This window comes from Scyliorhinus canicula, chromosome 20 (assembly GCF_902713615.1).
Source record: "Scyliorhinus canicula chromosome 20, sScyCan1.1, whole genome shotgun sequence".
Taxonomy (NCBI): domain Eukaryota; kingdom Metazoa; phylum Chordata; class Chondrichthyes; order Carcharhiniformes; family Scyliorhinidae; genus Scyliorhinus; species Scyliorhinus canicula.
This window is the reverse complement of record NC_052165.1, coordinates 25,996,059-26,023,195: the sequence shown is the minus strand read 5'-3', so window position 1 is coordinate 26,023,195 and position 27,137 is coordinate 25,996,059. Positions and strand designations below refer to the sequence as shown.

The window sequence follows — 27,137 nt, the reverse complement described above, 5'->3', positions numbered from 1 at the left end:
TGCTTGTGGAAATGTTGATAGGATTAGGGATGGGCCATAAACCTGTCGGAACGAATGGGTGGGCGCTGTAGATGTAAACTAGGACGCTAGAGGAACGGGTAAAATTATGTTTCACAAAGCGTGGAAGGTATCTTAAAGGCGGCGGTATGTTGCTCTCCAAGTAGTTTTGGCTGCGGACTTGCCAACTCTTTGCTAATACATTAATTCAATTAATTATTGCAGTAATTTGATTATTACTTCAGTTCATCAATGTTCCCTGTATTGCACAGTTCAAATTTCCAGGTGACGTTCATTGTAGATCTGCAATTGCTTTCTGTTATTCAGTCTACATCATTGATGTATTGGGTAAGCTGGGTCTACATGGACTGCGTCTGATGCAGTAGTGAGAGAGACAGGCTTCCAACACTTGAAGAAATGCAACACAATTTTATTGAATAACTAACTATAGTGCATGCTTGACTGTGGGTTGACACTATGCTGACTTGAAGGAGACCTGAGGCTAACCTGGCCAGACTATCTTACTACCACATGGTGTTTGTTATAGTTGCTGCTCACGAGCTCTGACTGTCTCAGAGGCTGGATCCCGAGAGAGCGGGAAAACTAGTGCCCTCTGGCTTTATAGTGGTCGTGTCCTGTCTGGTGATTGGCTGCTGTGTTCCGTGTGCTCACTGGTCATCCTGTGTGTCAATCACTGCCTGTCTGAACACCATCATATACCTGGATGTATATTATGACATCTCTCCCCTTTTTAAAAAATATGTGTTCAGGTCAATAAATAGTGAGTATGTGTACAGGAACCTGACTATATACAGAATATGCTAACGTATTTACATGGGAAGGTGTCGAGTGCAGATAGAGGGCAGATAACACATGAGAAAAAAAACTATATGTACAGATGTGTAAACGATGAGATAACAAGGTAATGCAACAGTCAGTCTATAAATTCAGTCTCTGTGGCGGGCGACGAATTCTGGTTGACCGCATCAAGGGTGGGTCAGGGGCCCCCTGCACTTGAATGGACGGAACTGCCTCCAATGCGGTGGTCGTAGAGGTCGGTAGAATAACTGGCAGATCGGTGGCCTCGTGGAAGGGCACATCCTGAGGAAACAGTGTGCGAGGTGGGACATCACGGTCGGGTGGCGGGTGTGGCAGTCTACGCAGCGCCCGCCTGTTACGCCGGAGAAAGGAGCCTTCAGGCATGGGAACGAGGAACAATCTCGGGGCCACTTGCTTGACCACCACAGCTGTGGCGGACCAGCCACCCTGAGGTAGCTGAGCACGAACTCGGTCGGCAGCAACCAGGTTGGGGGGGATCTGTGGCATGGGCGTCATACGCCGACTTGCATTGGGCCCGAGACTGCTGCATCCTCTGTAGGACCGGGAAGTTGTCAAGGTCCGGAATGTGGATAGCCGGCATCGTCGTTCGCAGTAAGCGGTTCATGAGGAGCTGCGCTGGGGACAGCCCAGTGAACAGCGTCGGGTTGAAATCCGAACCCGAGTCAGCAGCTTTGCACAATAGTCTTTTAATGATGTGGACCCCTTTTTCGGCCTTCCCATTCAACTGGGGGTAGCGGGGGCTGGATGTGACGTGCTGAAAGTTGTACAGCCGGCCAAAATCTGTCCACTCCTGGCTGAAGAAGCAGGGGCCGTTGTCACTCATCACCGTGAGTGGGATCCCATGCCGGGCAAAAATTTCCTTGCATGCCTTGATTACCGTTGCTGACGTGAGGTCAGTCAGTTTGACCACCTCGGGGTAGTTGGAAAAGTCGTCCACTAGGAGGACATAGTCTCAGCCCTTGGCATGGAACAGGTCAACACCAACTTTGGATCATGGGGAGGTCACCATTTCATGCGGCTGTAGAGTCTCTTTAGGCTGAGCCGGCTGGAACCTTTGACACGTTGGGCAATTGAGGACCGTGTTGGTGATATCCTGACTGATGCCTGGCCAATATACTGCCTCTCGGGCTCGACGGCGACACTTTGACACCCAGGTGACCCTCGTGGATTTGGCCGAGGACCAACTCTCGCATGCTCTGTGGGATTACTATCCTGTCCAGCTTCATTAGGATGCCGTCTACCATCGTTAGATCATCCTTGATATTATAAAACTGGGGGCACTGCCCTTTTTGCCAACCATCCGTGAGGTGTTGCATGACCCGCTGGAGCAGAGGATCCCTGGCCGTCTCCTCATGAATTTGCACGACCTTCTCATCAGTGGCCGGAAAGTTGGAGGCACAGAATTGCACCTGCGCATCTATTTGACAGACAATGTCAGTCTGCCCACACGGTGTGGTGATAGATCTGGAGAATGCATCGGCAACAATGAGCTCTTTGCACGGGGTGTAGACCAGGTTGAAATCGTAGCGGCGGAGTTTGAGGAGGATACGTTGTAGCCGTGGCGTCATGTCACTGAGGTCTTTTTGGATGATGTGAACCAATGGCCTGTGGTCCGTCTCGACCGTGAATTTGGGGAGTCCATACACATAATCATGGAACTTGTCAATCCCTGTGAGGAGGACCAGGCATTCTTTTTCAATCTGAGGGTATCGTTGCTCAGTAGGTGTCATGGCTCTAGAGGCATATGCGACTGGGGCCCAGGAGGAGGAATCGTCCCGCTGGAGGAGTACTGCCCCAATGACAGCCTGGCTCACATCGGTGGATATTTTTGTTTCCTTGGCGGAGTCGAAAAACGCCAGCACCGGGACCTTGGTGAGTTTCGCCCTGAGCTCACGCCACTCTTGCTCATGAGGGGGTAGCCACAGGAAGTCCGTAGTTTTTTTAACGAGGTGGCGGAGGGCTGTGGTATGTGATATCAGGTTGGGGGATAAACTTCCCAAGGAAGTTGACCATCCCTAGAAAGCGGAGGACCGCCTTCTTGTCCTCCGGGGTCTTCATGGTGTTGATCGCTGAAACCTTGTCCGCATCTGGCTGCACACCGTGCTGCGAAATGTTGTCGCCGAGGAATGTGATTGCTGACTGACCAAATGAGCATTTGGCTCTGTTTTGTCGGAGGCCATGCTCGTGGATCCTGTGGAACACCCGCTTGAGGCGATTGATGTGTTCTTGAGGAGTTGTGGAACAGATAATGACATCGTTGACATACACTCGCACCCCCTCGATGCCCTCCATCATTTGTTCCATTATGCGGTGGAACACCTCTGAGGCGGAGATGATGCCAAAGGGCATTCGGTTGTAACAGTAGCAACCGAACGGGGTACAGCTTTCGACTGGAAGCGTCCAGCTGTATTTGCCAAAACCCCTTGGAGGCTTCCAGTTTCGTAAAGAATTTGGCATGAGCCATCTCGCTGTTTAGATCTTCTCGTTTAGGTATTAGGTAGTGTTCCCTCATGATGTTACGGTTCAAATCTTTGGGGGCGATACAGATTCGAAGTTCCCGTGACGGCTTCTTGACACAAACCATGGAGCTAACCCAGTCCATGAGTTCCGTGACCTTAGAAATTATGCCCTGGTCCTGGAGGTCTTGCAGCTGCTGCTTGAGGCGGTCCTTGAGGTGTGTCGGCACCCGACACGGTGCGTGAACCACGGGGGTGGCATTTGGCTTCAATAGGATTTTGTGTCGGTAAGGGAGTGTGCCCATACCGTCGAACACGCTATGGTATTGTGCTATGATGTCGTTGAGTTGAGCCTGGAAGTTAACATCTGGCGAGGCTGTTGCCTGTGCGGACGGCTTGGTGTGAACCCGCTGCACTAGGTTCAGGAGTTTGCAGGCCCGAGCACCGAGCAGGGAAGCTCTGTTGGTTCCTACAATTTCAGATCGCAGCGTTGCTTTTGAAGACCTATTTGACACCGCAAGCTGGCATGAGCCACTGGCAGCAATGGCATTGCCATTGTAGTCGAGTAGCTGGCAGGCTGGTGGAAGAATGCTTGGTTTGACGTGGATGCTGTCAAGGGCAGATTTTGAAATGAGGTTTGCTGAAGCGCCGGTGTCCAGCTTGAAGCGTATGCGATCCTTGTTAACTGTAAGGGTGGCACACCACTCGTCGTCTGGATCAATGCTCAGAATTGGGTGTTGTTTCACCATCGCTGAGAAAGGCAGCGCATGCTTAGTAATGATGCCCACCCGGAATGGGGATGTGAGGCCCTCAGTGTCGGGATCTTGAAGAATGTCGGGGTCGGAGTCTGCAACAGGTTGCTGTACTGACCGGACACTCCTGCACTGTGGCTGGGATCGCTGTGTGTTGGGCAGTTGAGCAGATCTGCAAAGGGCTGCGTAGTGGCTAAACGTGCCTCACTGGAGACAGCGTTGAGATTTTGCGGGACATTGCTGCTTTAAATGGGCGGAGCCACCGTTGGAACACGTCATGGCGCCGACGTCAGGACATTCCGTGCGCCACCGCGCATGCGCAGTGCGGTCGAATGACGTGCGCACTTGCGCGGTCTGGTCGTCGGTCTTGCCATCCTCTCAGTCGTGGCGCACATGCGCTGGAGCATGGGAAAAGCTCACGTAATGGCCACTCTCATCCAGACTCAGGCCCTGCATTTGTTTGATGGCCTGCACCCGTTCTGCATCGTGGGGGTTTTGCCTTGCCATTTCTGCCGCCCTGAGATGGGAGTACCGGTTGTTAGTGTGCTCGTGGAGGACGCAGGTTTCGATAGCGATGGTGAGGATGAGCTGCTTAACGTTTAGGAGCTGCTGACCAAGGGAATCAGAATGGACCCTGAAAACGATCCAATCCCGGATCATGGAATCAGTTGTCGAGTCATAGTTGCATGACTGCGCGAGGATACGGAGATGGGTTAAAAAGGACTGAAAAGGTTCATCCTTACCCTGAAGCCTCTGCTGGAAAACGTACCATTCAAAGCTCTCATTGACCTCGATGTCGCAGTGGCTGTCGAACTTCAGCAGGACTGTTTAAAACTTCATCTTGTCTTCGCCTTTAGCAAATGTGAGAGTTGAAGATTTGGATAGCGTGGTCCCCGGCTGTAGAAAGGAAGAGTGCGATCTTCCTGGCATCCGATGCGGCCTCGAGGTCGGTGGCTTCAAGATATAGCTGGAACTCCTAGTTTGCACCAAGGATGCCGGCGATGCGGAGCTGCGGAGGAGGTCAGACGCTGTCCATGTTACCGGATGGCTGATCGCTGGTCAGAGGCAGATTATCTCAAGGTAGGTCCGTCAAACTTCAGCATTACTCACTGGTACCATGACATGTTGGGTCAGCTGGGTCTACGTGGACTGCATCTGATGCAGTAGTGAGAGAGACAGGCTTCCAACACTTGAAGAAATGCAACACAATTTTATTGAATAACTAACTATAGTATGTGTTTGACTGTGGGTTGAGACTATGCTGACGTGACTGGAGACCTGAGGCTAACCTGACCAGACTATTTTACTGCCACATGGTATTTGTTCTAGTTGCTGATCACGGGCTCTGACTGTCTCAGAGGCTGGATCCCGAGAGAGCGGGAAAACTAGTGCCTTCTGGCTTTATAGTGGTGGTGTCCTGTCTGGTGATGCTCACTGGTCATCCTGTGTGTCAATCACTGCCTGTCTGCACACCATCATATATATATTATGACAATCATTAGTCATACTATGTTGAACTACAATGTTGAACTTCAACAATAACAGTGAAAGGATCGCTGAAAAATCATTGGTGCAACAGGAACAGGAGAGAGTCTTCATAATTTGTGTATCATTTTTGTATAATGATTTTACAAATAAATATGGCTTATAATTTTTGGCATGCAATGTATGTTGCATTTGACTGATTATATTTTTAAAGATTGCGTTGTACTGAATTTAAAGTATGAATGATCTATTTCAATGACAAAGTCGCCCATTTCAGATAGAGGATGTAATTCTGACGGCGGCCTGGTGGGGAGGGTGAGGGCGCTGTTTCCGGAAATGAAGCACTGACCCTTCAAACGGCCGCTCGAGGCGCAGCGAGGGAGAGAGAAGGAGGGAGGCGCTGAAATGGCCGATGGCGTGGATCACATCGACATTTATGCTGATGTCGGCGAGGAGTTTAACCAGGTAACGGTGGGGGTCGGCCGGCGAGCGAGCAAGCAAGCAATCAAACAAACAAGCATCGGTGCGCCTGGGAGTTTGGATAGATTGATCCATGGAGTTCACCAGCTCCCCCACACCATCCCCCCTTCTCCCCATACGCACATCGCGGTCGAGGGGAAGGAGGCTGAAGTCGGCCCGCCTCACACGGTTGAATCGAGGCCTGCCCCTCGCACCCGGAGCCGGTTCTAATAATAATGCTAATTCCCAAATGCGCGTTCGCCTCTTTCCCGCTTCTTCCCTCACGACCGGCGGAAGCTGGGCCCCTGGCTCTCCTCCCCTTCCCCACGGTTAACTCGCAGAGGGGGTTATCACCTCCTCCCCCCAACCGGCGTATCATTTCTTTGCTATTATTATTTCGAAACCGCGTGATGCATTTTTTTATTTTCTTGGCCGGCGTCCGCTGGGTCCCCGGCCGGCCGGTGGATCCCGCGCTGCTGAGCGAGGCGCCGCTTTTGGCGAGAACAAAACAAGACAACATGGCGCCCGAGAGGGTGGCGGGCGGGTAAACAGCAGCCAGTGGTTGCGTATTCTCTCCTCAACGCGCGTTCCCGGAGCTGCTCTCCAACTTGAAACCCCCTCTCAACACTTACGCTTTCCTTTTTAAAGGAGGGGGTGGGAGGCAAGTAGGCTCGAAATACTTAGAATTATTAGGGTAAGAGAAAAATTGGGGAATCAATAATTTAAAAGTGCAATATTTTTCTCCCTTGCCTCGCGATCGTTTTCTTTTTTCAGTCCAGTTATATGTGGCCAGACGAACTAATTGTTTTTGTATTTTTCACGATTGATACGCAGTTTCAAATTGCAATTGCTTCGAAAACTTAAAGCTCATAGTTCAAGAAATACTGAGCACCTCATCTTGGTATTGCGTTTGAAAATACCCCCCCCCCCCCCCCCCCCGTTCTTTTGCACAGTGAATGGGCCAATTCTGGGCCCCTGCTGCGTGGCTCTCCACATAATTTTGTGAAAACAATTCATCCCGTGCTTTGGGAAAGATAATTTTTTTAATCAGGAAATTGTTTTGAACATCATGACATTGTACCAAATGTTTTTTCAATAATTTGGTGCCCATGTACTATGACGACACTACTGTGATTTTTTTCTTGTTTTTTTTTTAATGCATTTTACGTGTTTGCCATTCCAGTAAGTTAGCATGAATTTAACTTCTCCATAATTACTTGCCTATTTTTTAACGTTAAACAGTTGTGAGGTCTAGCAATTCCCAGATATAGCATGTCACTTGAAGACAGATTTTTCCAACAAATAGTTTTTTTTTTAAATTCTGAAAAGTGAGAGGTAACATTTTGTTTTCTGGGTGGAGAGCCAAAATGGATGGGTTGAAGATTATTGCAATTTAGAATTCTAGTAGCTAAACAGAATATTGTGACGGTATGCATGAGTGACAGAAACGTAAATATATTGCGCTTTTACTTTTTGGTGGTTTACTATAGAGAAAAAGAGGGTAATTATTTTGGACCACACCAGGTGCTAACTGGAAAGTTTATTCTGAATGCCGTGTTATATGTTGCCAATTAATACTTTGTGATTAAGAACATAAATAGGGACAGGAAAAGACCATACAGTCTAGCAAGCCTGCTCCCCCATTCAATACGGTGACATCTGATTTTGGTCTTTGATTCCACTTTCCTGACTGCTCCCAAATTCCTGGGACATAAGTCTATCTGTCACAGCCGTAAATATATTCAATGTTGGTGCATCCGCAACCATCTGTGCTGGAAAATTCCAAAAATTCACAAGCCATTGAGTAAAGAAATTTCTCTTCATCTCAGACCTGGCCTTTACCTAGAACCTGTTCTATCTTGATTCCCTAGCCAGGGGGAATACCATTCTGTATCTACCTTGTCCCTTCTTAATCACTTCTTATTCTTCTAAAATCCAGAGAATGTCGACCCAATTTCCTCAGCTTCGCATTATTGGACAACCCTCCAGCGGACTGATCAAGTGAGCCTTTGCAGTACCACCTCCAATGTCCAATATGTTTCCTTAAATATGGAAGCCAATATTGTTACTCTTTCATGAGATGTGGGATTTGTTGTCCATCCCTAATTGTCCTTGAACTAAGTGGTTTGCTTTGCCATTTTTGTGGGCATATGAGTCGACCATTTTGCTGTGTTTGGAGCCATATATGTTTACTCCCTTTGTCCAACTCGTGAAACAGAGTTTAATCCCTTTAATTTCTCCAGCACTTTTCCTCTGATATTAATTACCTCCAGTTCCTTACTCTTTAGACCCTAGACCAGGGGTGGGCAAACTACGGCTCGCCAAAGGTCTTTATGCAGCCCACCAAGATCAAGTCATAAAAAAAAATTATATATTTTTTATAAGGTTAATGGGAGGGAGGGGGGGGGGGGGGGGCTGTTGGGTTACTGGTATAGGGTGGATACGTTGACTTGAGTAGGGTGATCATTGCTCGGCACAACATCGAGGGCCGAAGGGCCTGTTCTGTGCTGTACTGTTCTATGTTCTATATGAGGCGCCCAGAATCATAACCAGGTGAAGCGCCATTTTTGAAAAGTAGAGAAAAAGAGGGCTAAAGGCAGGATGCCGCCGGGGGAAGCACTGAGGTATATGCCGCACGCTAATTGGTTACAACCGGGACTATTAATTAATATACTATGCGGCCCTTTAAAATTGTGAATTTCTGAATGTGGCCCTTGCACGGAAAAGTTTGCCCACCCCTGCCCTAGACTATATTTCTGGTGTGTAACTTGTGTCTTCTATGAAAACAGACGCAGAATATTTATAGTGTCTCCCATTTCCACATTCTCCATGATTTTTCCTGCCTTTGCTTCAAAAGTATGAAAGTTTAGGGCAGCACGGTGACCCAGTGGTTAGCACTGCTTCCTACGGCGCTGAGGACCCGGATTCAATCACGGCCCCGGGTCACTGTCTGCGTGGAGTTTGCACATTCTCCCCGTGTCTGCGTGGGTTTCATCCCCACAACCCAAAGATGTGCAGAGTAGGTGGATTGGCCACACTAAATTGCCCCTTAATTGGGAAAAAAAATAATTGGGTACTCGAAATTTATTTTAAAAATACTATGAAAGTTTACTTTTGTTACTCTTTTTTTTTTTAATACACTTATAACAGCTCTTACAATCTCTTTACATTTGACTAGTTCACTCATTCTATCTTTTTCCCCTTTGGTGGCCTGTTGCTAGTTTTTAAGCACTCCCAATTTTCAGCCTTGCTATTATTTCTTTGTAATATTATACGGCCCTGATAATCTAATACTATCCTTAACTTCTTTAGTAAGCTACGGGTGGATATTTCCCGCTGTGCTGTTTTACAATGGAACGTAGTTTTGTTGAAAATTTTGAATGAAAAAAAATGTTTCCCATTGTTTACTCACCATCATACCTTTTGGCATATTTAACCAATCAACCTTGGTCAGCTCTTTTCCCCCCAAACCTAAATAATTGGCTTTATTTGAGATTGGCATATAATATTTCCAAATACAATATTATGGTCACTATTTCCTCAGTAGATTTTTTTTTCTATAAAATTTAGAGTGGCCAATTCATCTTTTCCAATTAAGAGGCAATTTAGCATGGCCAATTCACCTAGCTGGCACATCTTTTAGGTTGTGGGGGCGAAACCCACGCAAACACAGGGAGAATGTGGAAACTCCACACAGACAGTGACCCAGAGCCGGGATCGAAGCTAGGACCTCGGCGCAGTGAGGCAGTAGGGGTAACCCACTGCGCTATTGTGCTGCCCCTCAGTAGATTTCTTCTTATGATGTTACTAATTAATCCTGCCTCATTACACAATGCTATATTAAAATACCTTCATCCTTAGTTGGTTCCACAAGATATTGCTCCAGGGAATTTGTCTCAAGTATTCTACAAACTCATCTTGCAGATCACTTGCCAGTTTTAGTCCAGTCTATATGGAGATTAAAGTTACCCACAACTATTAAATTACCTTTGTTACAAGATCCAATAATTTCTTATTTAATGCTCTGTCCAATGGCATAACTGAAGGTAAGGTAAAGTTGCCATAGTCCCAGATGACCATGCTGCTTTTCCCTTTTTGAGGGGGAGAGCTGACCGGTGGTGATTTATCCTAAGGATCACCACATCTCAGGTGAGCGGAAAGGGTGAGAAGGCCCAGGGCCTTCATGAATAACCTCAGCTGGTACAGGAATTAAATCTGCGCTGCTGGCCTTGTTCTGCACCACAAACCAGCTGCCTAGCCCACTGGGCTAAACCAGCTCCCAATGGAATAACTGCTGTTTTGTCTATAAGCCCCTTCCACAGTCTTTTCTGACCCTTGGAAATCCTAATAACCACCCATACTGATTCTACCTCCTGATTTTTTTCTTTCTGAGCCAGTATCCTTTCTCCTTCCATTGATGTTGTCCTTTATTATCAGGGTTTTCCCTCTTTTTTTTTCCATTTTGCCACCTTTTTCAAAATGTTTTGTACTCGGGATTAATTATTTCCCAACTGTCTTCATCTTGTAATTGCCTCTGTAATGCCAATTATATCTGAGCAATTTATCTCCATATTGAAACCATTTTCTCCCACACCAATCTTCGAACCACGCTTCCAACTCTCATCATATTTTTCAAATGCCAATTTGCTTTTGCCTCTTGTAGTAAATCCAGAGATTATTACCTTTGTCATTCTGCTTTTCAATTTAACGCTTGAGCTGTTCGTCTCTTTTAGTCCTACCTATGTAATTGGTGCCCATGTGCACCACAACTAGATCCTTACCCCCTGACTCCCAAGATACTCTCCAGCCCAGAGAGGCACTGGACAGCGATACAATCTTCAGGAATCTGCAGAGAACAGCATCTATCCTCCTGAGTATACTCCTGAGAAGCCCCCACGATCTTATCGGCGTCAGGGCTGGGCTAAGATAATTCCTGTTAACCTTTTATGAGCGGTCGAACCTTGAACCTTCAATCACCTACAGAAATGGGCAGCCCTCCCACATGAACAAACAATGCTAACACCATCCTCAACTTTACATAAAGCAAGCTGTACCTCCTTTTTTTTACATTTTTCAAATTAAAGGGTACTTTAGCGTGGCCAATCCACCTACCCAGCAAATCTTTGGTTTGTGGGTGGTGAGACCCACGCAGATACTGGGAGAAGTGCAAACTCCACAGTGATCCGGGGCCGGAATCGAATCTGGGTTCTCGGTGTCGTGAGGCACTAGTGCTAGCCACTGTGCTGTCCCTTGGGCTGTATCTCTTAAACTATGGTTGCAACAGCCTTTTAAAATATTTTTCATAGGCTATGGACATTACTGGTGGACACAAGGGGGTGAAAGAGTTGGAGTGGCCTGCCCGATCCCATGGTACCCTCTTCCTGTGCCTGGATTGCCAGGAGCTGCTGGCGGAGCCGGTGACACCACCATGCGGAAACTCGCTTTGCCTGAGCTGCTTCAAGCAGACGGCGAAGATCAGCCCGACTGGCTTGCTGGGTGGCGAGAGCCGCTGGGAAGGTTGGGATCGATTCAACGGCAGTGGGGCTGTAGCCCTGTCGGTACATTACAGGGAGAGGTCGGCAGAATCTTTGCGGATAACAACAGTGCCGAGCCAAGGGGAGACCAACAACAAGGGCATCAGACCAGCTCTTCCTCTTCCTGGCTGAACATCAGTCACAAAACAAACAACAGGCTGCAGCTGAATTTTAATATTTAAAAAAAAAAGTCCCCAAGGTGGTGCAGGAGTGTTGCCTCTGTGTCAGCTCTCCCCTACAGATCCTCTTCCTACATCCTTTATAATCATTATTTCTATAATTATTAAATACCTAGAATCTGCTGGGACTGAGAGCAGAACACAACTTTTAACTGTACCTCGGTACATGTGACAATAAATCAAATCAATATTTTCTCCTTGCACCATGGTGTTGTGGTCAGTGCTAAAGTTCCTCAAGTAGCAGACACTTAACTGTTGTCTTGCAGCATACTGGTGCCACCAGCTCCCAGGTGCTACATCTGCAACATATGATTTGTCTTGCCATTTTTTAAAATTTAGAGTACCCAATTATCATTTTTCCAAGTAGGGGGCAATTTAGCGTGGCCAATCCACTTTCTCTGAACATCCCTGAGATCCACGCAGATGCGGGGAGATGTGCAAACTTCACACGGGCAGTGCCCCGGGGCCGGGATCAAAACCGGGTCCTCAGCACTTGAGGCTATCCACTGCCGTCCCTGTCCTGGCATTTTTTCCATTTTTAACTAATTGGGTTCCTACTTCAGAAATATCTTCAGATACTGAAGCAGTCTTTGTCCTGGACATCATTCATGCTTAGGTTGAAATCTGACCAGTAACATGCATGCCACACAAGTATCAGGTACTGACCATCTCCAGTCAAAGAGAATCAAACTATCTCCCCTTGAGATTCAATGGCATTACCATTGCACTATTAACATCTGCACAGTTACGATTGACTAGAAACTGAACAGGACTAGCCATACAGTGACTAAAAGAGCAAGTCAGAGGCTGGGATTTCTGCTGTGTGTAACTCTCCCCTGTCCACCATCTACAAGGCACAGTTAAGGAGTGTGCTAGAATACTCTCCACTTGCCTGGAATGCAACCCCAAAAACACCAGTTTGACACCATCCAGGTCAAAAAGTAGTCTGCTTGATTGACACTCCATTCACTCCTTCCAGCAATGTCTCAGGAAGGGACAGAGGCTCGGGATCTGGGTATACCATTTAGGACGGAGATGAGGAAACATCTCTTCATTCAAAGGGTATTGAACTCGTGGAATTCTCCACCATAGAATGCTGTGATGGTTAAGTCATTGGATGTATTCAAGAAAGATTTTTTAGACTAATGGCTTCAAGGAGTATTGGGAGAAAGCTGGAATATGGCACTGCGATAAATGATCGGCCATGATATTGAATGGCGGACCATGCTTTAAGGGCCTTTTAGCATTCACCTAGCTTCTATGTCACAGAGTGGCAGCAGTGTGGCCGGCACAATAACAGTAGTTAACAGGGTTCCGGGTTTGATTCCCGCTTGGGTCACTGTCTGTATCGAGTCTCCACGTTCTTCCCGTGGCGGCATGGGTTTCCCCCCACAAGTCCCGAAAGATGTGCTTGTTTGGTGAATTGGACATTCTGAATTCTCCCTCTGAATTCTGAATGTACCCGAACAGGTGCCGGAATGTGGCTGACTAGGGAATTTTCACAGTCACTTCATTGCTAATGTAAGCCTACTTGTGACACTAATAAAGATTATTATTATTACTACTTACAAGATGCACTGTAGCAATCCACCAAGGTTCGTTCAACAACGCCTTCCAAACCATTGACCTCACACCTAGAAGGGCAAGGGCAGCAGCCACTTGTAAGTTCCCTTCCGAGTCTCTTACAGGTCCCCTTCCAAGCCTCTCACCATCCTGACTTGGAACTCTATTGTTGTTTCTTCACAATCACGGAGTCAAAATTCTGAAACTCCCTTTCTAACAGCACAATGGACTAGATAGACTACAGCGGTTCAAGCAAGGCAGCTCATCACCTTAAGGACAATAAATTCTACCCATCAATACGCGCTTCCTGTGAACAAATAAAAATCACTCAGCTGTTATATGTAACTACATTAAGTTGTTTAATAAATTAAGCTATATGTTTAATACAAAACTTTTATATCCTCAGCGCCAATTTAAATCACTGCCCACATTTAGAGATATATAATCTTAATGCACCAATCAATTACCTACCCGCTCACCTAATTAATCATAGAATGTACAGTGCAAAAGGAGGCCATTCGGCCCATTGAGTCTGCACTGGTCCTTGGAGTTCACACCTCCACCCTATCCCAGTAACCCCACCTACCCTTTTTTTTTGGACACTAAGGGCAATTTAGCATGGCCAATCCACGTAACCTTCACATCTTTGGACTGTGGGAATAAACCGGAGCACCCGGAGGAAACCCACGCAGGTGCTGGGAGAACCTGCAGACTCTGCACAGTCAGTGACCCAAGCTGGGAATCAAACCTGGGACCCTGGTGCTGTAAGTGACAGTGCTAAGCACTGTGCTACCCTGCCACCTATTTGAACATAATGCATTTGAACAAGAGCTACTGGATGCTGAAAGAAAAGTTCAGAAAGCAGTGCCTTGCACAAGATTCCCACCTGCACCAAATTCGCAAGTTATCCCTTGTTCCTCATCGCTGCTACAGTAATTGCCCCCTATTCAGGCAACCACTTTCAATTGATTGACAGATGACTGCCACTGGCAGGCGGTGCTTGCGGCTTTTTAACTAGTTTGCAATTTTCAAGTTCTGAGTCCAGGACTGTTAATCTGAAATTATAATTTGAGAAAATGTTACTAGAGATATCCCACCCCACCTGCATCAAATCCCCAAGTTAGCATTTGTTCCTTGTCATCTCCACTTTGTGCTAATGTTAGTTTCTCTGTAATTGAAATTAATGTACTGATGGCCACGAATAAGCGTCAAGTTCTTTTGATCATTTTGGTTTGTGGACATGTTTTCATTGTTTTTTTTAAAAATCGGCGCTGTTTAATTGCAGCACCATTTTCCTCTCCCTGAACGAGGTAAATTTTTTCACTTAGTGTGAATGTGATTATACTCTGTTCAAAAGGGGAGTTATACTGAACCAGTGTAAAACATTAGTTTGGTCCCGGTTGGAGTATTGTATCTGGGCTCCACACTTTATCTGGGCTCCACGCTTTTTAGACCTGAAACCTTTGAAGAGGATACAGAAACAATTTACTTGAATGGTTCTGTGTTGGCATCTAAGTGGATAAATTAGAAAAAGGGTCTTCCTGCAGAGAAGGCTGAGGAGATTTAGTAGAGGCATTTGAAATACAAAGGGAGTTGGATAGAGTAAAATAAAAATGATCACAATGTCTGACGGCTCAATAGCTAGAAGGCGTAGATTTAAGATTAGCAAATAAATCCGATGATGTGGGTTAAAACATTTTACACCGACTGGTTAGGATTTGGAGTGCACTGTCTGATTGGGTGTTGGGTGCAGGCTCCTTAATTAAATAAATATGTGATGGAGCAAATATCGCAGGGATATTTGCAGAGTGGAAAATGGAATTAACTGGATTGCTCTTTGAAAGAACTAGTGCAGGCTTGATGGGCTGAGTGGCCTCCTTTAGTAACTTGGGCTATATGAAGTTGGTACTCTATTTTCTTTCTGTGGAGAAGGAGTAATGTTGAGTCAGTTGATCTTGGAGGACAGTGTAATTGGGTCGTATTGAGTGCTGTTGCCAGCTGACCACTTTCTCAGAAGAAACTAAGCTGAGCAGCAAGACCAGCCACAATCAGACTTGACAAACTTGTAACTGTGATATCTGGAAAAATTCCTGGTCCCTGCTATTAATGAGAATGTTATTTTTGTTCCAATTAAGGGGTCATATAGCATGGCCAATCCACCTAACCTGCACATCTTTGGGTTGTGGGAGTGAAACCCATGCAGACACGCGGAGAATGTGCAAAATCCACGCAAACAGCTACCCATGGCCAGTATTCGAACCTCAGCGCCATAGGCAGCAGTACTAACCACTGTGCCACATGCCACCCCTATTAAGGAGAACTTTAGTTTCTTTGGGAGAATGATTTCTAGCATTTGGAAAATATACAATTTCTCACGCGGGGCAGGTTTTTTTAACTCAAATTTTCCTGACAGTAATATTTAGTTACCTTGACATCCTTTCTGAATTGCAATGGGAATCCATTGTATTAGCTGTAAAATATGAACATACAAATTAGGAGCAGAAGTAGGTCATTCAGCCCTTCGAGTCTGTTCTGCCATTTGATTAGATCCTGGCTGATATGTTTGTGTTTAAGAATTCCCATCTACCTCAGATAAAGTTTGATTCCCTTGCCTAACCAGAATCTATCTACGTCTGCCGTAAAAAAAAAAAAAAAAAATTTAGTGACCCGTTTCCACCACCACTTGAGGTAGAAAGTTCCAAAGTCGCACAACCTTCGGAGGAAATAATTCTCCTCATCTCTGTCGTATAAAAGAGACCCCTAATATTAAAACAATGTCTCCTAGGTCTGGACTCATCCACAACAGGAACATCCTTTCTACATCCACCTGGTTGAGATTGTTCAGGATCTTGTATACTCCAATCATGTCCCTCTTCACTCTTCCAAACTCTGTGGAAACAAGCCAAACCTGGCCAACCTATCCACAAATGACAACCACTCATTCTAAGTATCAATTTAGTAAACTGCTTCCAATGCATTTAAATAAGGAGACCAAAACTGCGCCTAGTTTTTGAGATGTGGTCTCGGAGATGTGGTCTCACCAAGCCCCTTTCATATTCAATTCCTCTCGTAATAAAGGATAGCATTCTATTAGCCTTCTTGATTGTGCTTTACCTGCATACTAACTTTGTGTGATTCCTGCACCAGAACACGTAGATCCCCCTGCACCAGAACACTTAGATCCCTCTGCATCTCGGATTCTCCACTTAAGTTATACTCTACTTTTATATTCTTCCTGCAAAGGTGAACACCTTCATGTTTTCCAGCATTTTACTCCCAGCTGCTAGATTTGTTCCCACTCACTCAACCTAGCTACACCTGCCTGCAAACACCTTGTACTGTCTTCATAATAGACTTTTTCTACCTATATTTGTGGTGTTCAAAATTTCCTTCAATGTGGCACCTTACTAAATTCTTCCTGGAAATCTAAGTACAAAAATTCAAAGAACTCTAGTAAATTGGTTCAATATGATTTCCATTTCACAAAACCATGCTGACTTTTCCCGGCTACCGTGAGTTTTTCTAAATGCCCAACTATGACCTCCTTAATGATCAATTCTAACACCGTCCCCATATTAAACTCACTGACTTGTAATTTCTTCCTCCTTCCCTTTTTGAATAGTTGGGTTATATTTGTACTTTGCTTGTCCTTTTTGACAAAGCTTTTACCTGTGACTGCTGCAACATAAGTGGCCCCTGTACAGGTGCCGTGTACCCAAATGTTGCGACTCGGGGCTTTTCACAGTAACTTCATTACAGTGTTAATGTAAGCCTACTTGTGACAATAAAAGATTGTTATTATAAACTGGTCATTGAACTTCAGACAACTGAAGACACTGCATTTATTGTTTTTGCTGGTTTGCCTTGCTCGAGTTTGAAGAGAATGAGATTTTAGGAGTTGTTTTACACTGGTGTCTCATTGGTGAATAAATCCTAATTCAAAACAACCTAAGCAGGGTGGCACGCTGGCGCAGTGGTTAACATTGCTACCTCACGGCGCTGACGACCTGGGTTTCATCCTGGCCCCGAGTCACTGAAGTTTGCACATTCTCTAGTGTCTGCGTGGGTCTCACCCCCACAAACAAAGATGTGCAGGGTAGGTAGATTGGTCACGGTAAATTGCCCCTTAATTGAGAAAAAAAGAATTGGCTACATTAAAATTAAAATAAAACAATCTGTTAGAATCAGTGATTTGAGCGCAGTATGACAATTGAGAACGTGAATTTCAGCTTTATTTTGTTGAAAGGTTTGAAGTAAGTTGCTCCATTTTGTTCCATGGAAATCCAGGATCCTGCAGACCACCTACTAATTCTACCTCACCCACTTTTGTTTCCCGGCCCATGAATCAGAATGAATGGAATTGTAATATATGTGCATTAATGTGCAAACCACATGGACAGTGACCTAGAGCCGGGATCGAACTGGACCTCTGTGCCGTGAGCAGCAGTGCTAACCGCTGTGCTGCCCCTAAAGTTATGGAATTGTCACAATTTTGAAAACTAATACTTGCATATTATAATACATATTAATCAAACAAAATCAATACTCACATAATTCTTGCTTATGGATCTATATGGTTGCTTTGTTTTGTTAGTAGCACTCAGATTACTTGCTGGTTTATCTCAGTTGATTGGACAGTTAGGTTGTGATGCAGAACGAGGTTAACAGCACGGGTTCAGTCACTGCACCGGCTGAGATTATTCATGAAAGCCCTGTCGTCTTAACCTTGCCGCATACTTGAGGTGTCGTGTTCCTCAGGTTAAATCGCCACCAGTCAGCTCTCCCCCTCAAAAGGCGAAAGCAGCCTATGGTTATTTTTTACAAATTAATTTACAGGATGTGGGTGTCGCTGGTTAGGCCAGCATTTCTTGCCCATCCCTAGTTGCCCTCCAGAAGGTGGTGGTGAGTTGTCGTCTTGAATTGCTGCAGTCCTTGTGGTGTAGGTACACCCACTGTGCTGTTAGGAAAGGGGTTCCAGGATGTTGCGACAGTGAAGGAATGGCGATATATTTGAAAAAAATGAAAATCGCTTATTGTCACAAGTAAGCTTCAAATGAAGTTACTGTGAAAAGCCCCTAGTCGCCACATTCCGGCGCCTGTTTGGGGAGGCTGGTACTAGAATTGAACCACGCTGCTGGCCTGCCTGGGTCTGCTTTAAAAGCCAGCTATTTAGCTCTGTGCTAAACCAGCCCCTGGTGAGTGCCTTGGAGGGGAACCTCCAGGTGGTGGGGATCCCAGGTATCTGCTGCTCTTGTCCTTCTCGATGGTAGTGGTCGTGGATTTGGAAGGTGCTGTCTAAGGAACCGTGGTGAGTTACTGCAGTGATCTTGTAGATGGTACACAGTTGCCACTGTTTGTCAGTGGTGGAGGCTTTGAATGTTTGTGGAAGGGGGAGCAATCGAGAAGGCTGCTTTGTGCTGTCTGGTGTTGAACTTTTTGAATGTTGTTGGAGCTGCACTCATCCCGGCAAGTGGAGAGTAAGATAGAACATGGAACATACAGTGCAGAAGGAGGCCATTTGGCCCATCTAGTCCGCACCGACCCATTTAAGCCGTCACTTCCATCCCATCCCTGTAACCCAATAACCCCATCTAACCTTTTTGGTCACTAAGGCCAATTTTATCATGGCCAATCCACCTAGCCTGTACGCCTTTAGGCTGTGGGAGGAAACCGGAGCACCCAGAGGAAACCCACGCAGACACGGGGAGAACATGCAGACTCCGCACAGACAGTGATCCAGCAGGGAATCGAATCTGGGACCCTGGTGCTGTGAAGCCACAGTGCTCTCCACTTGTGCTACCGTGTTGCCCTAATGTATTCCACCACACTCCTGACTTGTGCCTTGCATATGGTGAACAGGCTTTGGGGGGTCAGCAAGTGAGTTACTTGCTGTAGGATTCCTAACCTTCCTGCACTGGTAGCCACAGTATTAATATGGGACTATGCAACTTTACTACACTTGTACAAAGTTTCTTGTTTAAAATACAACACCTTAAAGCATCATTCTTTCAGGGTACAGAGTTTCTTTCAGTAGTAGAGTGAATCTGTTTTTAATAGTTACTGATCTCCACCAAGATATTATTGTTGTAGAGGAGTTGAGTTTTTGCATTTAACTTTCTTTTGGTTGTGCCATCTTTTATTGACGACTCTACACTTGGGCTACTTCATTCAAGAGGATCAAGTTGTATTTATGTTGATGTAAAACACTGCTGATCATAATTCCAGTTCAGAATTTCTATTTTAAAAACCTCAATTACGTTTTTATTTAGGAGTCTGAATATAGTGGCCACGATCAGATAGATTTGTATGATGATGTCATATCACCATCGGCCAATAATGGAGATGCACCAGAGGATCGTGATTATATGGACAGCATGCCACAGTCCGTTTCAGATGATGGTGGCAAAAGTTCCAATTCGTTGGGTCCAAATATTGTTTATACCTATACTGGCAAGCGAATAGCTTTGTACATTGGGAATCTGACATGGGTAAGTGTTTCTACCTTCGCTAAGAATTTTATTTGTTTTGCAAAATCCTCTCTCCAGACAGCTGAAAATACAACCAGTTCAAATTTCAAAGATTTCTGGTTTACCTACATAATAGATGAACAATATATTTTCGGTGGAATTGTGAAGAGTTTTAAGCTGTTCAATATAAGTTGTATAGATGTACTGTGAGCTGGAAGTAATTCCAAAAGACTCAATCCCATCTGCTAGTGGAAGTCATTTTTCACCATCTGGCACTAGTGGGGATAGATTTCCTGGCTCCTTTGGACCAGAAGGGCCTCCATCTTTTCCTTGTGAGTATCTGATTATCAATAGCTAATGATTGACATGATTAATAATTGGGACCTACGTAGAAATATTATCAGGTTCATTGTCGCTAAGAGTTTCAAAGAATAATATTAGAAACCTGTGATGGATGCTACGCAGGATTCTTAATAATTTGAAAACAAAATTTAATGAACCTGTTCATAAACTGCATTTCAGTTCTGTGACATTGAAGGATTTTGAGCGTATTCTGAAAATCCTAATGTGGTGTTCACACTCTGATGCAGATATCTCCACTTCTCCATATTTAGTTATCAAGCATCCCTTCTAATTCAGAAACTACTAACAAAATCTTCTGAGTGCAAGTAAGATATGTATTTTAAAGCATGTTGCTTTTTTTTTCCTGCATTGCCTTACAGTGGACCACAGATGAGGATTTGACTGAAGCTCTTCATTCAATGGGCATTACTGATGTTTTAGAAATAAAGTTTTTTGAGAACCGGGCTAATGGACAGTCAAAAGGGTGAGAGCTTATGAAGGATTGACACTGTTTAGGCATTGTTTTGGTAGCTGATTTTACAAATGACCTTCTACCAGAGTGTTGAAATTGCAATTTATTTGGGTTCAAAGAATTGGATCTGCAATTAACTCTTAATTTCAATAAATTGAGTAAAACCTGAATTGTACAGTGCAGGGAGTATAAATCAGAAACTTGGAATGGCAAGTGATAAGTTGCAACGGTTTTAGCAGATTGTGCAGAGGTAAAACTGCTTTTAATGACAACCAATCATGTTGTAAGTTAACTAATGACGTAGATTTGTATGTAATATAAAACATGATTTACCACTTCTAAGTGGTATAACGCATTAGTAATGCTATTAAATGGCCATCAAAGTGTAATTTAGTTTGGTAATTTTATTCTTTTTAAAACTAGGTTTGCCCTCATTTGTGTGGGATCTGAAAGTTCGTCCAAAAAACTGTTGGATATGCTTCCGAAACGAGACATGCATGGACAGAATCCTATCGTCACACCATGCAATAAGCAGTCACTCAGTCAATTTGAAATGCAGTCTAGGAAATGTAAGTTTATGCAAATACATGTATTTCAGAGTGTGATGATTATTTAGCATAGAGATGCTCTGTCAAGGTTAAGTTGTAGAAACTAGTTACATTTTTTTTGGAATCATTTATGATAGTCTTCACTAACACTAATTGCAACATTTTTAATTTGGCTCAGTTGGTTGAAAACAACCTCTAGGCTTTGAATTGAAGGTTCACTCCAAGGTTTGAGCACTTGATCTTCTGTGCAATTACTAAGGCATTGCATTATTAGTGGTAGTGTTTCAGATGTGCTTTAATAGAGCCTCACTATCTGTTTCGGTGAACGTAAACTCACATGTTCTCATGTTGAGAACAAGTTGTTTGCTTTGTGCCCACCAATTTTTCTAATAACCAACTGAAGTTATTAGTGGTTTATCTTTTGCTGTTTCTGGCAACTTTGTGTAAACTGACTTCCATGTTTGCCTACAGTGACCATCTGAAGCTCTTGGAACATAACAGTTACATGAATGCAGGTTTCTTTCCTTCTGAAGCTACAAGTTCGACTCAGTCTTTCTGTGGTATATTGTAGGGCATGCACTTGAAAATTAATGTACTTAAAGATTAGTACACTTAATATATACTTGCGTCTGTTTGGTTCTGTATGTGAGTTTCATCACCTGTCTATGGAATGCTCTCTGATACTGCAACTTTGCAACGGTACAAATGTAGAATTACCCATAATTTGCAGGGTTGTATAAACCTGATCTCATTATATATTAGTTAAAGCAACTGCTTTTGATATTTACTACATATTGGTGATTAAACTGTGATTTAAAACAAAGCGATTGGCATTTATCATTCTTGCAGCTACTCAGTCTGGCCAAATGTCAGGGGAAGGCAAAGCTGGGCCTCCTGGAGCCAACAGTCGCTTAGCATTTTCCCAAAGTGGAAGAGGACGTGGTCGTTTTCCACCATCTGGCCCTGGTGGGGACAGATTTCCAGGACCTTCTGGACCAGGAGGGCCCCCACCTTTTCCTGGTGAGTGTCAGTGATTATCAGTATTTAATGAACAACACGGGAAGATGGTAACAAAGTGCCTCGCATGCTTTAATATCCAAAAATTTTGGGATTCTAAATTCCTAAGGATGTTACATAATTTCACAGTACAGAAGAGCAACTGATTTAGGTTGGGTGTTCCTTCTCCCTGTGAGCACTCTTGTGCTCCAAGTACCTCTTCCTACATTTCTTCCTTGGCCCTCTTCTCTCTTCCCTCATATATGCATCAAGCTGCACCTTAACTGTGTCAAAGCTATCTTGCAACTACTCCCGCACGGCAGCGAGTTACACGTTCTCATCATTTTTTAATTCTTTGCTCTCGAAATGATGTTAGTGTCGTTAAGTCATTGCACTTGAATATATTGTTCAGTCAATTGCTTAGATCAGTGGTGGGCAACCTAGGGTAGTGAGTTGGCCACATGAGTGCCCCACCCCCCCACACCCCTCTATCTCAGTGGGCTGCAAGATTGAAATCAGGCTTGTTCACTAACAACCCCACGAATAAGATTAAATACACTCCAAATATTTAATAACTAGTTATAGAAATGCTTAATTTATATATTAATAGAACTATCAGCAACTTCAAATGGTAAAAGCAAAATAAGTATTTACACTTTTGAAGCAGAGAGAGCGCAAGGCTCTCATAGTCAATGTTGTGTGCAATCAGCATGCACCTCACTTGTCCTTGCTTTACGTACGTATCACTTCCATCATACCGGTAGAAAAAAACTACGCGGACGGAAATCAGCGGAATGTGGCAACTCTGCGCGTGGGCAACGGTCAACAAAACGTCTCGTGGGCCGCACTCAGACCCCAGATGGGCCGCATGTGGCCCCTGGGCCGCAGGTTGCCCACCACTGGCTTAACTGGTAAGTTCACTGCCCACCACACCACATACATTTTTTTGGAGATGAACAGGTAAATAGTCAAGTTTAGATATCTTCCACTGAATTTTTAAAAAAAAATTATCATTTTTCTAGACTTCATTGTCAAAGCAAATTTAAAAAATAAATGTCGCAGTGTTGTGAATTGACATGCTTAGCTGCCATTTTGCATTGATTTCTTTTTAACAGTAAAGGATTTAAGTTTTAAGAAATTGTAATGGGAATATAAGTTACAATGAGAAAGGGCCAGTGAATGTAAAGGAGCCTTTAGGGAAGCTAGACCATAACATGTTGGAGGTTTACGTGAAATTTGAAAATTATGTAGTTAAATCTGAATCTAGGGTCTTTAAACAAAGGAAATTATGACAGAGAGAGTGGTAAGTAGACTGAGGCTTATTGGGGAACTACATTAAAAGGTATAATGGACAGGTGCTGGAATGTGGCAACTAGGGGCTTTTCACAGTAACTTCATTGACGCCTACTCGTGACAATAAGCGATTTTCATTTCATTTCAATGGTAGACGGGCAATGGCTGGCATTGAACAATTAAGACATGGTTTGCATCAAATTTACATTCCTTTAAGGTATAAAAAGCCAATCGGGAAAGTGACCCAACCACGAGTGACACTAAAAGTTAAGGATTTTAACAAATCAAAGGAAGAGACACAAAGTGGCGCCAAAAATGTAGTAAGCCTGAGGATTGGGAGCCCTTTAAATTTTCAACCAAGAAATTGATAAAGAAAGAGAAAACAAAAATACAAAATTAAACTAGCGAGGAGCATAAAAACAGGCTTCAAAGTTTCTAAAGGAAAAGGTTAGTGAATGAAGAGAAATGTAGCACTAAGGCAGAAAATTTGGAATTTGCATTGGGTAATAAGGAAATGACAGAAACTAAACAAATACTTTGTGTCTGTCTTTTATGAAAGAAGATACAAGAAACCTCCCTAAAATATTGGGGAGCCAAGGAACTACTGTTGAGAGGCTGAAAGAAATTAGTTTAAAACAAAAGTAGTGCTGGAGGTTAATGGGCCAAATGTTAATCAGTCCCCTGAACTTGATCTACGTCCTAGAGAAAGAGGCTGTACAGATATTGGATGCATTGGTGGTCATTCCGAATTCTATAGATTCTGGAATAATGCCTCCCAGATTGAAAGGTAACAAATGTGACCCCACTAAGGACAGAGAGAGAAAACCAGGAATGACAAACCTGTTGGCCTGACATCAGTCGTAGGAAAATGCTTGAATCTATTCTAAAGGATGTGATAGCCGGACATTTAGAAAATAATACTGAGATTGGGTGGCGTCCACATGGATTTATGGAAGGGAAATCGCGTTTGATAAACCTATTCGCAATTTTTTGAGGATGTTACTAGCAGCATAGATGTGGAAGAACCAGTGTAAGTGGTGTATTTGGCCTTTCAGAAGGCTTTTGATAAGGTCCCATCCAGAAGGTTAGCAAGCAAAATTAGAGCCTGTAGGATTGGGGGAAATATACTGGCATGGATTGAGGATTGGTAAATGGCCTGAAAACAGAAGAGATATAATAATCTTTATTATCACAAGTGGGCTTACATTAACACTGCAATGAAGTTTCTGTGAAAAATCCCTAGTCGCCAAATTCCGGCACCTGTTCAGGTCCACAGGGAGAATTCAGAATTCTCAGCTGGTATAGGAATTGAACCTGTGCTGTGGCCTTGTTCTGCATCACAAACCAGCTGTCTAATCCACTGAGCTAAACCAGCACTGGATAAGCAGGTCAGTCTCAGGTTGGCAGGCTGTGACTGGTGGGGTACTGCAAGGATCAGTTCTTGGGGCCCCAGCTATTCACAATTTATATCAATGATTTGGATGTGGGACGAAATATAGCATTTCCAAGTTTGCTGCTGACAAAAAATCAATGGAAATGAGAAGTGTGAGGGGGATACAAAGAGACTTCAAGGAGATTTGTACAGGCTTTAAGTGAGCGGGCAAGAACAGGCAGGTGGAATATAGTGAGGAAAAACATTAAATTATCCACATTGGTCGGGAAAACAAAAACTGTGTACTTAAATACGGAGATATTAGGAAACGTTGATGACCGAAGAGACCTGCGTGGTGGTGTTCATAAGTCACTGAAAGCTAATATACAGGTGCAGTAAGCAATTGGAAAGGCAAATAGTATGCTTACTTTTATTGCAAGGGGATTTGAGTAAAGGAATAAAGAAAGTCTTACTGCAATTGTACTGTGCCTTGGTGTGAGCACACATGAAATTGCTTTGGTTGCCTTAACTAAGGAAAGATATACTGGCCATTGTACAGCAGAGGTTCACCAGTCTAATCTCTGGGATCATGGTATTGTCCTATGAGGAACGATTGAAGAGACTTAGAACATCTGGAGTTTCGAAGAATGAGATGTGATTTTGTTGAATTGTACAAAATTCTTACAGGGCTCGACAGGATAGATGCAGGAAGGATGTAGCACTGCTGCCTCATGGCCCCGATGTCACTGTCCATGTGGAGTTTTCGCATTCTCCCCGTGTCTTAAGATGTGCAGGGTAGATGGATTGGAAAAGTTAAATAGCCCCTTAATTGGAAAAAAAAATAATTGGATACTCTTTTTAATAAAGAAAAACTTTTTTTTTTTGAAAAGGAGGGACGTTTCCCTGGTTCGGTGTTCCAGAGCTTGGGTACACAGTCTCTGATAAAGTGGTAGACACTTTAGGACTGAGATGAGGAGGAATTTCTTCACTCAAGATGGTGGTAAATCTTTGGAATCCTCTACCCCAGAGGGCTGTGCATTGTAGATGTCCATAGCGGAGATTGATAGATTTCTAGGAATGATGAGGAATATGGGCATAGTGCAGGAAGATGGCACTGAGATAGACAATCAGCCATGGTAGAGTTAAATGGCAGAGCGGGCTCACAATGGCCTGCTCCTATGTTCCTAAAAGAATAAAGTTGAATTTTGGTGTTCTAAATAATGCACGTAGTCTTTAGTACAGATGATTCTTGTAAATGTCATTCCTTTGTTGACAACAACTTTTTTTTTGTCAGGACAAGGTCCACCACGACCACCTCCAGGTCCTCCTGGCCCACCAGGCCCCCCGGGTCCGCCTCCACCTGGGCAAGGTCTTCCTCCTCCTCTAGGTGGGCCACCAAATCGTGGTGATCGTCCTCCACCTCCAGTTTTGTTTCCAGGGCAACCGTTTGGGCAACCTCCCATGGGACCGCTTCCTCCTGGTCCCCCCCCTCCTGTTCCAGGTTATGGCCCTCCTCCTGGGCCCCCTCCTCCTCAACAAGGACCACCACCACCACCTGGTCCTTTCCCACCACGTCCTCCAGGTCCGCTTGGCCCTCCTATTAATCTTGCTCCACCTCCCCATCTTCCTGGACCACCTCCTGGTGCACCACCTCCAGCCCCCCATGTAAATCCTGCTTTCTTCCCACCACCGGCCAATAACGTAATTCCCTCATCTGACAGTCGTGGACCACCTCCGTCAGATCCATATGGGCGGCCTCCACCATATGATCGAGGAGACTACGGACCTCCTGGCAGGTAAGTCTTGTGTATACTCAATTATTTTTTTTACCAATGCCCCTGTATTTATCTTGAGTGAAAAATCCTTTATGACTTATGCAAACATTAAATAATTTTAAATTTACATTGTCTGGGAATGGTGTGGGGAGGGGGCAGTTGGATTTTATGTAGTATACTTATATTTCACTCTTGACTTCAGCAGTGATGAGTGACCCTTTAAGATTATGGTTTCAACTTGATTAGCTGGAATATATGATATAAAACCAACTATATTTCATAATTACACCGGAATTCATCAAGGTTTCATGTATAATTTGGGTTTTGGCTGTGCAGAACCGTGTTAAATTGATTGGCTTCTGCCTGACTGGAATTTCACAGTGAGAACTGCAAGAATGGGCAAAATTATCTTCCAATAATTATGATGTGGAGATGCCGGCGTTGGACTGGGGTGAGCACAGTAAGAAGTCTTACAACACCAGGTTAAAGTCCAACAGGTTTGTTTCAAACACGAGCTTTCGGAGCACTGCTCCTTCCTCAGGTGAATGGAGAGGTATGTTCCAGAAACATTTATATAGACAAAGTCAGAGATGCCAGACAATGCTTG

General features: G+C 44.3%; 1 protein-coding gene across 2 annotated transcripts in view; it reads left to right on the top strand.

Moving 5' to 3' along the window:
* Window positions 1-5,852: 5,852 nt before the first annotated feature.
* Window positions 5,853-27,137, top strand: part of cpsf6 (cleavage and polyadenylation specific factor 6) — a 45,954-nt gene continuing 24,669 nt past the window's right edge. Inside the window, exons 1-7 of one of the 2 annotated variants that reach the window (XM_038780093.1) lie at window positions 5,853-5,995; window positions 19,535-19,753; window positions 20,455-20,558; window positions 20,970-21,115; window positions 21,944-22,114; window positions 22,855-23,001; window positions 26,050-26,551. In XM_038780093.1, coding sequence (XP_038636021.1) covers window positions 5,936-5,995; window positions 19,535-19,753; window positions 20,455-20,558; window positions 20,970-21,115; window positions 21,944-22,114; window positions 22,855-23,001; window positions 26,050-26,551 — 1,349 coding nt within the window. In that variant the 5' untranslated portion in view covers window positions 5,853-5,935. The remainder of the gene's footprint in view (window positions 5,996-19,534; window positions 19,754-20,454; window positions 20,559-20,969; window positions 21,116-21,943; window positions 22,115-22,854; window positions 23,002-26,049; window positions 26,552-27,137) is intronic. The other variant, XM_038780094.1, reaches the window with a different exon arrangement.